Below are 14,649 nucleotides of genomic sequence, written 5' to 3'. Positions count from 1 at the left end.
TTGCCTTTGCTGTATTTCGAGTTTTGGCCACAAATGGAGGTCATGAGTTCTGCTCTGTTGTAATCAAATCGGAGTGATGCTAATTAAGTTGACTTCACTGGCCAGAAACACATCATTATGAGCAGTGTGTTAGTCTTTGAATAAATTACATTGTTTATTTGTTAAAGTGTCCTTTGGTCTGAAAACCCTTTGCCATTCAATGGGAAAGAACACCATTGGTGGAGATTTTATTTTCCACATTTTTAACCAAGCTAACTTCAGCATTATGTTTTTTCTGGTATTGAAAGATTGTAAATTGCTTATTTCCAACAGAATCCCCGGATTTTATTTCAGTTTGTCTATTCACGTTTCATATGCACCAAATAAATGTCGTGGTCTGTAAATTATTGAGCAGCAGAAGGTCAATCTGTTCGTTTGACAAGGGTTTGTATCGAAAACACATTGAAAGCCAATAACCCATATAATACTGAGTTATCACTAGTTAAATCATTTTATATGGACTATTTTAATAAGGGGAACTGTGTTGTAGGGATTATTTGGTGTTGGCTCTTTACTACGAGTCGTGAGAGGATGCAGACAGCTTGTCACGCTTGTATGACTGATCTCGTATGACCTGTACGAGGGGTGTGTGAGCGTGTTTGTGAGAAGGGGGCGCATGCGCTATACGGAACCACAGGCGTCAGAAGCAGGGACCGCAACGTTTGCAGATTTTACATGTCAGATCGAAGTAGAAGGGGGAAGATGGGCACTGATTTAGTCGGATAAAGAATGGTAACAGGACATGGCGGCGTGGGCAAATTGTTATAAATCTGGATTTTTTCTAATTGAAATCTCAGACAAGGACGCTCGGAGATTGAAGGCGTGACTTGCATCAAATTCATCACATAAGTTACATTAATTGCAGGGAGAGAGAGGAGGAATACCCGATGGGAACAACAACGATCTGATGAAATTATCCACCGCTTGGATGTGAATATCTACAAGAAAGGATGTGGATAAATCCGACGTGATGAGAAATAAAGCGAATGAACAGAACTGCACTGTCGATGCGATCTGTCGGTGTTATTTGTCTGGGTTGAGGATTGATCAGTTCCTCCATCACCCTCCCCATCTCGGTGTCTGTGGATAATGGAGAGTACAAATGGCTCGAACGGTGAAATCAAGCAACATATCCATCAGCTGGAAAAGAAACGCCTAAACAGGGCACCTTCGCCTGCAAGACCTATTTTGAAGGATATTCATTCCCGCGCCTCTGCCAAACCACCAGGAATAGCACCTAAATCTCCTAAACTGTCGAGCAAACAGCAACAGCCGCCCGTAGGACTCCTGGCTACCCAGAGCCGCATTTCCCGGCGCCCAGTCTCTGGACCGAAAGAGAAGCCAACTACGACAAAAAGTCATGTCAAGTCTGTGGCAACCAAAAAGGCAGCAAAGGTCACCCAAAATGCAACATCCGCCAGCAAACAAGGCGACCCAAGTCAAACCGCAACCAAAGGGAAAAAGGGGAAAATTACCCTTGTAGCCGAGTCAACTCGTAGTTCGCATGGCCGTGGGTCTCCTGTCTGTGTGCCAACAGAAACCTGTCTCGGCAGGGTCAATCACACAGACAGCAGCTCGGATTTGTCTGACTGTCCCTCGGAGCCATTGTCCGATGAACAGAGGCTCGTACAAGCTGCAAACAGCGATGCCGAATCTGGCACTGGCTCCGGAGGCAGCGACCGGGACCCACCGGCAGTGGAGAATCCGCTGCAGGGCGCATCATCGCCCGAGCCCTCTGGAGGGTCTCAAACCCATCCTCGCATCGTCGAACCATGCACTATGTCGACAGCAAAAGAAAGATTGTCGCCCGGTTTGCTCACACAAGGACATTGCAGCACAGAAGAACCACTGGGGAAATTTAAATCGGATCATAAACTGGGGAAGTCACTACCGGCACAGTATGTACTCAAAGGAAAAAAGGAGTCGATGGAAGAAGATTTGTTGAGGGAAATTGAAGACCTTCGTTCAGAAAATGATTACCTCAAGGTAACTACCACATGCAACAGTAGCTTATTAATGTTTAAGTTGTATTCGCTGGTTTATTTTTATATTTTTATTTCTAGCTTAATTGGGGGGGGGGGGGGGGGGGTTGTCTTCTTAGATTCTTAGGACAAAACTTAGCTTCGCTGTTGCATGTGCTGTGTCAAACGTTTATAGTAGGCTAGCCTACATAGATTGTACTCGATATAGGCTGTATTGTTCTTGTCATATCACGTTTTCACTATCGCAGGCACCTGTCACTTCTTCTAATGCATTGCTTCAGCTGATGCGTAATTATTTAGGATCAGCGTAACACACCACGTCAGTAATAATTTCATTTCGATTTTGTGAATAGGTGGGCACAGTTTTGCATTAACGACACTCAGCGGGTATTTGTCCACTGAACATTTCAAAAAATACCGTTCCTCAAGGAGCCTATGCGCAGTGTAGAAGTTACAAAGGATCCAGTCAGTAGTTTTGGTGGCAGGTGCCATGTTTGTTGGCCATAGATTATAGGAGAGAGAAACTGCAGATGGATGGTTGTGTCCACAATTATCTCTTGATTATGTCAATAACACAAAAGCTTTAGCCATATAGGTGTATTATATAGGCCTATTTATCATACACAAGTGCTAATCATATTGATGCTTTCTTAAATACATTGTGTGTGTGTGTGTGTGTGTGTGTGTGTGTGTGTGTGTTTGTGGTTTAAGATTTGTTCTGATACGCAAGGAGGTGAATGCCTGCCATGCCAGCTTAATGAATCAAAGTTAACTGCACTATGCCCTTGGCGGCCGTGGCAAGCTGGCATTAGAGAAACTGAAATGTTAGACACGGGGACACTGCCATGTTTCTAGTGCGATGTTGTGCTAGCCTGAATTGCAGAGCTGCTGTGTGGCATTTTTTTCTTGTCTCTGTTACTATATGATGTGTCCTCTTTTCTTCATCACTGCAGTGTAAGCTACACATAGACATCTACCATTCACAGAATTGGCTGTCACAACTATTAATTTTTACTTACATCCAAAACCAATATGTTTACTAATATGATAATATGGTATGTTTATTAATATGATAATATCTTTTATGAAAATGAAATGACATTTTTTGGAAAAATTATGTTTAAGACTTATCAAGACGTATTCTTCAAACGCAAGATGGATGCAAACCCCCAAACCTTTCATAACTTTATTCAGAAGCACGTCATGTTTTCTTGTCATGGGGACGTTAATTGGCTTTTTGGAGTTGTTTTCACAATGGGGGCCTTTCCCTGTAGACTCCATAACAGTCAACTACTCCCAGATGTAGCAACGAGCACAATGGCGGGAGGCTCCAGCCTCGTCTGTCTGCCAGCTGTGTCCCCACTCCCTGTCCTTAGAGGACGCGTCCTTGTTTCAGTTGTACCCGATGCACAATGGATGGATCCTCGCACATTGTGAGAGGCCCGGTAACAGCTGAGCACTTCAGACTAGTCATTTGCATTCTGACTCAATCAAAGTGTTGAAGGGAGTTGATATGTCCTTGGCTAGTAAAAATGTCAGAAAATAGAAATTAGTAGTCCAATAAATCACTGTGCCATAAGGTGATGAGACTTTCTTCATTTTTTTCTGTTTTATCTATACGTACGCACATACAATCTATATGTAGATTTGTGTGTGTGTGTGTGGGGGGGGGGCGGGGGGGGGGGGGGTTTATGTACATTCTCATAAACATAGGTACTGCAACACCTGACATTTTTCACAAAACATTTCTCAGAAACAAGAAGTATCACATAGGTATTCATCTTGCCAGGTAACTAGATTTCTGGAATTGTACCTGATCAAGCTATCCTTCATTCCCTTTGGTACATCTATCACACTCTCCCCCATTCTCTTCATTTGTCCTTTCCTTTGCCTTGTCAGTTCTTCCACTCTTCCACTCCTTGCTATTCTCTTTTCATCAGACCCCACATCCATCCATCCTTTTCTGCCCTCCGCCGCCCAAACGCCCCTTTCCAGTCTTTCACCGGCCGGAGGGGCAATTTAATGAACAGTTAGCCCAATAAAATGTCTGTGCATAGCAGGAGGACATGAGTGATGTGACTTGAGAAAAAAAGCTTAGCCATCAATGGGAGGGAACAGGCAGCTTGCAGGGCAGCAGAGGTCAGACCAATGAGCACAGAATGGGCCTTGGGCCTTTAATATGAGAGGCTGGATCCCTAAGCATAATGGTACAGGCTTAGTGAGTTATTGTGCACAAAGGGCCAAGGACTATGTCTTGTCCTTGAAATAGTAAGTGGTTTAACAAGCTAACATAAGCTAACGTAAATAGCACCAATCTCGATGTAATATCCAAATCCTAATGTAATTACTGGAGAATGTCAGCTGAGGCTGCCAAGTTATACATCTCATCAATGTGAATGCTGGAAATGTGTTACAGCGCAAGCATTGTTTGAAATTAATTCTTATGATGTTTTGATTGGTGTCCTTGTATTCTTCCCTTTCAGTGAATAGTAGCATACTTGGGGCTTTGTGGGTTTGTAGTGAATTTAGTTTCCCATCCAGATGAGTTATGCACCCTACTGCGTTATTGGAGCAAAATTAATTTCCCATATTGAGGAATAAGCAAACAATTGTTCGGTTTAGTATTTTCGTCATTAATTTAATTTAATTGTTCTGCCATTGTTGCAGAAGGCCATTGTTTTGTGGAAAGCTAGTCTTCAGTTTTATATCTTCTCTTCTTATGTGCATTCACAGTATTGGAAGGGCGAAATTGGAGCACTGCAGTAGGTTGCTACTGGTGGATGAAATTGAGAATCCCTGTCCATTTTGTGGCGTCGTCAAATTAGGATTGATGACACCCGCATGTTTCACTGCTAGTGTTTACTTGCGCCGGGGTGCTCAGTGGTAGAAAATTACCTGTCATTAGAACAAGAGTGATGCTTTGAGAGTCATTTGCAAGGCACCGTTGTGTTACCGGTCGGGATTTGCACGGCATAAGCAGCGTCGTTCGATAATGTAACACAGCCGATCTGGTAGACCGGCCTACTCGTGTGTAAAGCCTGATGAGATCCATCTCGACGGCCCTCCCAGGATGAGGTGGACGAGTTGCGGGCGGAGATGGAGGAGGTGCGAGACAGCTACCTGGAGGAGGAGGTGTACCAGGTGCAGGAGCTGCGGAGGGAGCTGGACCGGGCCAACAAGAACTCACGGATCCTGCAGTACCGGCTGCGCAAGGCCGAGCAGAAGAGCCTGAAGGTGGCGCAGACGGGGCAGGTGGATGGGGAGCTGGTGCGGAACCTGGAGCAGGACCTGAAGGTCAGTACACGCATGTGCGGACACGTGCGCACTCATGGTCTTCATGTCCTGTGAAGGCGTATAGTACTGTATGTGTGATTGTATCAAACCTGGGCCAATTGTTTTGGATTCAGGTAATTTTCTGTGCTCAATTCATCTTGTCTGGTGCAAGTGAACCAACTAAGAGGACCTGAAGGCAAGGCTTGCACATTTTGGGAGTATTTCATAGGTTTCAATAGACCAGACAAGCCCAGTAAAGGTTAGAAAAGAATTTGAATCCAAGGCAATCATGTATTTGACCCAAGTCTGGTTTTTTCATGTTAATGTCTGTGGGTGCAAGCATTTACGTTTGTGCCCGTGTCCTCTCCTGCTATTGGTGACTCCTACCTGGGTGCGGTGGTTTCATGTGGATGCAGGTAGGAGCTAGGTGGGGACAGACACAGTGGACACACTGTAAAAATACACCCTTGCGTCTGTTTGCGCAGGTCGCTAAAGACGTTTCTGTGCGTCTCCACAATGAGCTGGAGAGCATAGAGGACAAGCGGACCCGAGCGGAGGACGAGAACGAGCTTCTCCGCCAGAGGATCATCGAGGTGGAGATCTCCAAGCAGGCCCTGCACAATGAGCTGGAGAGGGGGAAGGAGGTAAGGCAGAGGCTAAAAGCGGCCATCTTGCTGGTTGGGTGATAATACAGTAAACAATGCTTCTTATCAACTACCCCATTTATATCAAATGCAAAGCTTGAATATGTTGTTTGCATAGGATGGCATTTTAAGAAAGTGTTCCAAGGCTGGTTCAAATTGCTGTTGCTGGGATGCAGTTGCTAAGGGTTGTAGTGGGTATGCAGAATTTACATTGGAATACAAGGTGGCAAAACCGACTGCAATAATTTGTGACCACAGGAACTACAGGCTTTTGTTTTCTGTTTCGACTTTGGCAGCACATCGTAACGGCACTGAGATGCCAAAAGATGAATTCCAAGCCAGGTTTCACTTGAAATACTATTGCTAACAGTGCATTGAAGTTTAATGACCCAGTAAAGATTCAAGTTGGGAAACAAAAGTTGGTCTAGAAGGATAAAATTTGACCATCTCTGCTACTCTGGAAGTATCCACTGGGACCGAAAAACTGCCTGTGTTGGGTGCAGTCCTTAATGAGTTTGGACAGTAGAAATGTCAGAAGAATTTTAAATCAACGTATTTATCTGAACTAAAAGACAGTCTGGAGGCTTCAACAAAGATACATTGGGGTATCCCACATATTTGTCTTTGTGCGCTGGTTCTGCTGTCAGAAACATTTTCTAAACAATTATCAATGAGTCTTAGACTCACTCTGATCCACAGAGACCTGCCCCAGAAATACAGCCTCCTACCTTCAAACCTGCATCCTGTGCATCATGTGATTCTTCCACATCCTGTGCAAAAATATCTCCTGGTTCTTTTATTTCTACTTTTCACAATTAAGACATCACAGTGTAACAGGCTCATGCTGTACTACAATTTTCCCAGTAGTAATTTGTAGTGTCAAAACCAGTCTCTCGTAACTGGTTATTGTTACTGCGTTTAATGAAGCTGTTTCAGTGAAATGTCTCATTCACATACAGTATCTTGGAGAATAATTGGGAAGCTCTGTGCTCTGTAATGAAGTGTTAAATATTGTTTCGGATGCTGCTCAGATTATACTGTGCTCTTGATTGGGTCAAGAATGAACTACTAAGAAAAAATGAACTGCAAGCCTACGGCTTAATTCTTCTTCCTTTCCTGGTTCATGTCAACAAGCAAACGCTTTGCAGTAAGGCAAGTAAAACAAGTAAAACTGCCCTGAAAAATTCAAAAGTTAAAGCTGCAGAATGCCGGTCTGTGGTGAGGGTGTCGAGCTAGTTCAGGCTACTCAGCTGCTAGACTTGAAACCTGTTTTGGGCCTGTGTACCTGCAGGGAAAGTAGAGAATGCAGAATCAGAGTCATCTAAAAGAGCTGGGTAACTTGCTACTAGGCTGTCTAGAAATTAACCCATGAATATCTAGGTTTAACAAAGAAGAAGAGGGCAAGGAGAAGGGGGTCATATTCTCAGTCTATAGATTAATATGTTAACAACTGCCTTTTTCCATTAGCAGTGATGACAGACCAAAGTGGCAGCCTTTCATTAGCAACTTATGGCTACAGTTGATAGATTGAGTTTAGACATAGGCCTAACATGCCATATATAAACAACGAGAAAAAAGTGTTTCTGTAATATCCAATCGATTAGATGTGTTTATGTAAAACAGTGTTGATTTATGCTTTTTATGTTCCATTACATTTATTCTGTGTATTTGTAATAGTGTGAATGTATTCACATTCAGGTTCCAATCTTCATCAGAGCTGACATGATCTGACATTCAACATTCATGCTCTCACGATGACATGATAACTCAGTAGAAAATAACATTTAGTAATATGCACATGTCTGAAAAAAAGGAAAAGAAAGAAAGAAATGCTGGAATATTACATTCACAATTTGGTATTCAATATTGCTCAGCATAGTTTCACGTTGAACGTTTGACAGGCTAATTTAATTCAAATGAATTGAGATCTGTGATATTATACAAAGTGTTCTAAGTATGGTAATTCATTTTATTCAGGGGAATTTTTACTTCTTGCTGAAATAGGCTAAATACAGAAGAGTGAGTGCTTCTAAGCTCACTGCAAGTCAAGAAGAGATTTAGGTGTAAACATTTTTGGATTGGAAAGAGGGGTGGAAATGACAGCATACAGTACCCTCATCTAAAATCTGACTGAAGTACTTTGATTTTGTGACATGAATACCAAAGCCTCAGTACCAATGCATACAGTACTATCAACATTCCTGTATTTATATTCAAATGCATTTTTGAAGTGAGCATAATATTTAAACAGGCTTATGTTACAGCATTTTCTCAGTAACATGATGCAACACTAGAATTTTTTTATACCTATTTTGCATTGCAGATATTCTTATGGATTGTGTTTTTCTGTTTTAAATGAACAGGTGTATTTTTTTTTTGTCACTGCAGTAGGTGCAGTACAGTAATCCATCTCTAAAAATGTATGTTGATTTTAACATTATATTATGTCAGTGCACCATCACTTCAAAAGCGAATTAATCTTTTACAAATTGGGTGAATTGTGCTGGGTAGATTTACAGCTGTTTCAGGCTTACAGTTGATTCCTGAATCAAAATGTGATTATGTTTTTAGTGTAGTTGCTAGAATGAAGATCCAGAAATTAACATTCAAAGATGTGTGTTGAGAGCACTGTTCCCTATATGAGAGACTTCTTCTCAACAAACACATAATTAGACCAGTAGTCCCAGATATGTGGAAGGAACACCCGGTGGATTCTAGCTGCCCCCCCCCATCCCTTTCTCTCTCACTCCGTCTCTCTCTCTCTGAGGGTTTGGAGAATGAAAGATGAATCTCATTGTCCTAGTTTACATCTTCCCTCCAACACCATCAGTGAGATGCGTCTGTTTGGGAGAGCAGACATCTCTCCCGCTCTGCAGGGAATCATGGCACCATCCTCACACACACAAAAACACACACGTACACACAGACAGAAAAACATACGCACACACTCACAAAAAAACAACACGCAGATCTGCGCACACACACACACATACACACACACACACACACACACACACACACTCACACTCACGCACACAAAAACACATTCTTTATGCACAAACACACTCAGACATACGCAAGCAAGCACACCCACATATACACACAGACAGAAAAACATACGCACACACTCACAAAAAAACAACACGCACATCTGCGCACACACACACACAGAAACACATACTATATGCACGAACTCGCACACATACACACACTAATTCACACCTGAACACCTGAATGCCTGTCTTTTGAGAGGTCTCTTGTGATGGAATTCATGCACATTGTTGTACGTGTTTTATTGGTGGCAGTGGAATAGGTCTCTACTGTTAACTCCTCACCAGATGTCCAAATAGCTGATTATGCAAATACATAATATACCTGCAGTATAATGGAAATGGCATAATATTTTGCATTGTTTGTGGAGAAACACTAAAGGGTGAGTACGTAGTGTGGGGTCTAGACCTCCTCTCCCCTCTTTTCTGTGTATTCATTATTTCATACTTGCACTTACCTGGCAGTGTTCCAGAACTTCACCTTTTAGGGGTCAAGTGTGAATGTGAGAACTGGAGTCAGCTTTCCGGAAAAAGCAATGGCAATTTGCCCGCTTAAGACCAAGTAACTTTTGGAATACAAGGTGGTATTGGAACAAAAATGTTCCATTATAACATGACATTGCTGGATCAAGCATGCAAAACATAACGTTTTGATACAACATCCAGAAAGCTATGTTGCCTCTTACTACTGCTAAAATAAGCATATAAGCATGTACACTAAATAAATGGTAGCCTACCTTACAAACTATGTAGGAATGCAGTAGGCCTACAAGCTGTCACTGTCACACATCCATTTTGTGTAGTTATACAAATGTTCCTAATGTCCCAGTAGGTGTATCTGTACATTAAAATATGGTAGACTGTTACGATTTACTCTTTCTTTGTTAGCTACTTAGCAGACATTACCTAGCTTCTCTGGCTAGTAGGCCTAAGCCAGAATCAACAAGATGATTCTTCACCGGACAACAATTGGCCTACTGGTGCAATCATGTTTTTTGGTTGTTTGTTTTTCACATGTATGTGTGAAGAGAGGAAAGTCCCACATGGTTCTTAGAAGCTGAAGACTGGAATAAATGTATGACTACATTTCATGAACAGGAATAGTATGTTTTGCCTTGTTCAAATACTGAGATCAGTTTTCTATGATAACAAATAGTGATTCATTCAGGAAACACTTTAGGAATATTCTGTTAATAGAATAGGGCATTGTGTGGAGACTGTGGTATTTAAGAAGTTTAGTACAAAACATTTTAGTGACAACCATTTCATGTCATACCTGTAACCTCAGGTAATTACCCTCTCAGCTGTCGATGGGCATCTTGGCTTTAAGTCTTCTGGCACATAAGATCCCTTAGCTGGTTGTAAGCCACCCGAGGCCTTTGCAGGGTATGTTTGAGACATCTATGCACATTTAGTGTCTTCCTAAGTGTCTGTCTAAACAGACAGTATGTCATTTTGAACATACAACTCAGCCACCATCTGGACACTTTCAAATTCAATGGGGTCTACTCTGGTAGAGCTCAGCGTTTATGTGGTATACCAGGCACACTAACTTGTGATGGGAGAATAAATCTTAATGAATCTAAATGGATGTAGCATCTATGTACAGTCACAGATATATGTTGGTCACCACAGCTGAACCATATGATTATGCTCACTTTGGTTCCAGGATATGATGGCTCTGCCCATTTTAGTGTTCACATAGCCATTCTCCCACGGATGGCATTAACTATAAATAAAAGACTTGAGACCCATGAAGTGCACTGGATGAGTAATCACTACAAGTTTGTTCCTTTTCATTGAGTCTTGTCCGCTAAAATTACTCATTCACTTATCCAAATGTGAAGTAGGAGAGAAGGACAGGCCTCCCAAAGTAAGACCTTAAACTGTTTACACTGTCACAGGAGAGTGTAAATCTCTTGTTCTCATCTAAACCTGTTTCTGAAAAGATAAGACTTTTTTTCTATTAGTAGACCTCAGCTTCAACCCAGATTATGTGGGAGAGAGATTTTTCCATTGCTTATTTCAAAGTGCTTCTGGTCTCTTGGGGGGGGGGGGGGGGGGGTGTCCCAGGCCCATCCCCGTCATTAGAGGGACAGCCTGAAACTCACTGACCCATGACGGGGCATGACAATGGAGCACATCATTAACCAGCTGGGTCTGCCCCTGAGAGGTAGAGCAGGGACAGAGAGCCCATACTCCTTTCAGGACCAGAAAAAGGTCCCTTTGTCTTCCCCCCAGCCCGTTTGCATGGCCAGCCCCAAGGCGGGGGGACACCTCACCCACATGCAAGAGGGTTTTTTCCAGGGCCGGGATGTTCTAAGCTACCCTGAGAGTCTGGGGAGGAGATTAGCACTCACGGGCCCCTGCGCAGCAGAGGGCCACGGCCAGCGTAAGGGAGAATGTGACACACATGAAATGAGAGGAGGGTGGCTGGTTTTGGGCTGAACGGCCCTGGAGAGGCTGGAGGGAGTTGACTTGACGGGCAGGATATGGTGTAACTGAGGCGCTGCCTCTTACATCACACTTTCCAGCTGTTCGGATGAACAGCGCCTTGATGAATGGGGCACGGATTGGCATGTTTTTGTCTTCAAGTCAGTTTTTTCCAGAACTGCTACAGAGTAAGGCAAAAATAAATTGATGAAATATGCGACCATAAAAGACGTTTGTACTTTATATTTCACAAAATGTTTAGTCTACATTTAGTTTAAAGTTGTATAGCTATTGTAATGGTTAAGTTGGTGTTATAAAGACTGTGTTGTATCCCATTCCTGTGGCCCCACACATTATCTGGGCTTTTCCTTCTGCACTAGTGTCGCGGGTTCGATCCCCGCCCAGGCTGTCAAAGTATCCCTGAGCAAGACACCTAACCCCTAAATGCTCCTGACGGGCTGGTTGGTGCCTTACTTGGCAGCCAATCACTGTTGGTGTGTGAGTGTGTGTGTGTGAATGGGTTGTGTGTGAATGGGTGAATGAGAAGCATCAATTGTACAGTGCTTTGGATAAAGGTGCTATATAAATGCCAGCCATTTACCATTTACTTGTTTATTTGGGTTGAAATATTAATTAAATAAGCAGGGCGCCTGTGCAATGATATCATGAAATGTATTGTGTTTGGCTGAAGCTTGTTATTTTTATTACGCATGCACAATGTTCACTTTTTATTTTCTCACTGGAAGGTCCGTTGGTGAGTGCAAGTATGCAGAGAACATAGGTTGGTTATGATACTCATTGTTTTAGCTTGTTTAATAGCTTCTAAAATTCAATACATTCCTGGAACTAGGGTGGTGTCCAGACATGTGAATATTTATAATAAGGGCAATGCCATGATCCTCGATCTTGTGACGGCACACGTCTTGCAGTGTGCTACTGTCCCTGACCATTTGTATGCCTTGCTGCTAGTAAATTAGCAGTGATCTCAGTCACCCAACATTCCTTTTCACAAAGCCAAAATCTAATTAAAGAGTGCCATACTTGTTTTGTTCTATTTCCACCAGGGAAAATATGTTTTTGTTTTTGTGGAAACAAGTTTGTGTATCAAATTTTGTTGGGATTTATTAAGAGCCGAAGATTCCTCAGTCAGCATACAGTTTTCAGGAATATAACGGGCTAAATATTTAGGGATTGAGTGAAGTCACTTTTAATCTTTGATTTCCTGAAATGTATAGAAAAAGAATTTCTCTGAATAAATCTAAATATTGAACTGGCACTGAATGGCCAACTTCATCGTCAGTTCTTATATAATGGCTACTGATGACACCATTCATAGCTTTCCCTTGATATCCTGAAGCTGTTAAATGGTTTCAACAATATGTTGAATACAAAGTGATTTGTCTTTCATTTCTGAAGAGATTAAGCAAAGAAGCTTTTGCTTTTGTATATTTATTGCATTTTGCAAGTCGCACAATAAAAGTGAATTCATTTGCACTATTGTTCTCTCAGGAAATTCTGCATGTCCTATATTCAGAAAAAAACACATCTTCAAGGTCTCTCTCTCATTGCTGATGTACTGTTGACAGATACTCTTGACTGCACTGTTAGCATTGGTTATGCTTTGCTTCGAGGTAGGAATGTACAGTATCTACTCATTCACAGGTTGTGAGCATTTGATCATACAAATCTGTAGGCACTCATTGGACTTTTGAATCGGAAATAATGGTAGGCGGTTTTAAGGCTTTCTATTCAAGGAGGCCTTAATGAAAACATTCACCCACACACTGATGTAGACAAAGACGTGGACCACTCTCCCTTCAGTAATGAGCTCTTGGAGATAATATCTGCCCAAATTCTGTTATATTTAATTGTGTGAATAACCCTTCAAAAGTTATTTAACTATAACCTGTATGATTAAACACATTTCAATAAATATTTTGCTTGAAGTGACATTATCTTGAATTTGGATTTGGAAAATTGTGGACAGGTTTGTAATCATCAGGTTTTGTAATTACAAGCTTTTGGTGTTAGGAAGTTACTAAGTGTACAGTTAGATGAAATGTGTCTGCATCTATCAGGTTGGAAAGGCATAGGCAAAGTAAAGCACATTCAACATAATGAATACCATTGCTCCTTGGCACAGAAGGAACAAATAAATATATGCTTCTCTTTTTCTTATTCCACAAAGGAGAACAGATTTTGAGGTCTCATGAAAGGTTTCATAGTTTGCCAAATTGGCTACTCTAATGGGAGGAGCCTAGATTTGACTGCAGGATTACACAGTGGTACCGGGCAAAAGAAAAGCTAAACCCGCCATTTGGAACGTACACATGAATATTGATGCCTGGGGAGAAGGGTGTGAAAACTGTGTAAGCTGCTTCAGACCATAGGGAATTAGGCATTCCCCCCTGCCTGGTGATGAATACAGATGACTGCCCTCAGAATAGCTGCCTGCAATGAGGAAAGCGATCCTTCATTTACTGAGGACAAATGAAGGCACATTTCAGTTGCATTGTGGGTAGCCATGTAACAGAGTGACAGTTATCAGCCATTCCGGTGAAAATTGTGCTGACTCTACTGTTTAATCTCTTAAGCTTAGACATCCTGGAGCCTTGAGCTGTTGTGTCCTTCTGCTGAATGCTCAGCCTCTTCTATTTCACAATGAGAAAAGCAAGCTCTTTAAAATTGATAGGGAATGTGCAGGGAGGTAGTTTGTCCTGATCAGGAATGTGACTGACGATGCCGTTCTTCCAGATTTATGTGGTCACGAGCTGCAGTGCAGGGTTGTTGCAGTTTTTCTGCAATGGATGTGCTAGTTCAGTTCCTCCCTCTGCAGTGTGTGCTCTATTGGCCTTCTTTGCAGTTTCTACATTATCATCGAGAAAATGGAAACAAGATATTCAAGCATTCAGGTTTCAAGGGCTAAAGTGTTCGATTTGCTAACAATGACACGGCAAGTTTTGTATTAGGCGGCCATTACATTATTACTATTTATAATTCATAATGTGCTGCGTGTAACTGCATCGCTCGCTAAACTGCTTGTTTCTCTGACACTCGGGTACAATGCAGTTATAATATTCTGGCTATGCAGGGTGACAGCTTTACACTGTGATCGTTGCCCCTAATGCCCTGCTGTTGCCCTGACCAGCTGTACCCTGAGAGGCTCCATGCGTGTGCGGGATTTGCAGGCTGTCGCCTGCTGTGGCCGGTCGCATGGAACCGAACGTC

The 14,649-nt window shown here is 42.3% G+C and overlaps 1 protein-coding gene across 4 annotated transcripts in view; it reads left to right on the top strand.

Annotated features, from left to right (window-relative positions):
- Nucleotides 1-688: 688 nt before the first annotated feature.
- LOC133126422 (microtubule cross-linking factor 1-like) overlaps nucleotides 689-14,649 on the top strand; it is a 47,593-nt gene continuing 33,632 nt past the window's right edge. For all 4 annotated transcript variants that reach the window (XM_061238630.1, XM_061238629.1, XM_061238632.1 and 1 more), the window contains exons 1-3: nucleotides 689-2,025; nucleotides 5,091-5,315; nucleotides 5,780-5,938. In XM_061238630.1, the coding sequence (XP_061094614.1) occupies nucleotides 1,129-2,025; nucleotides 5,091-5,315; nucleotides 5,780-5,938 (1,281 nt within the window). In that variant the 5' untranslated portion in view covers nucleotides 689-1,128. The remainder of the gene's footprint in view (nucleotides 2,026-5,090; nucleotides 5,316-5,779; nucleotides 5,939-14,649) is intronic.

This window comes from Conger conger, chromosome 4 (genome assembly GCF_963514075.1).
Source record: "Conger conger chromosome 4, fConCon1.1, whole genome shotgun sequence".
In the NCBI taxonomy this organism is placed as follows: domain Eukaryota; kingdom Metazoa; phylum Chordata; class Actinopteri; order Anguilliformes; family Congridae; genus Conger; species Conger conger.
Note: the sequence above shows the minus strand (reverse complement) of the source record. Positions and strands in the feature narration are given on the sequence as shown.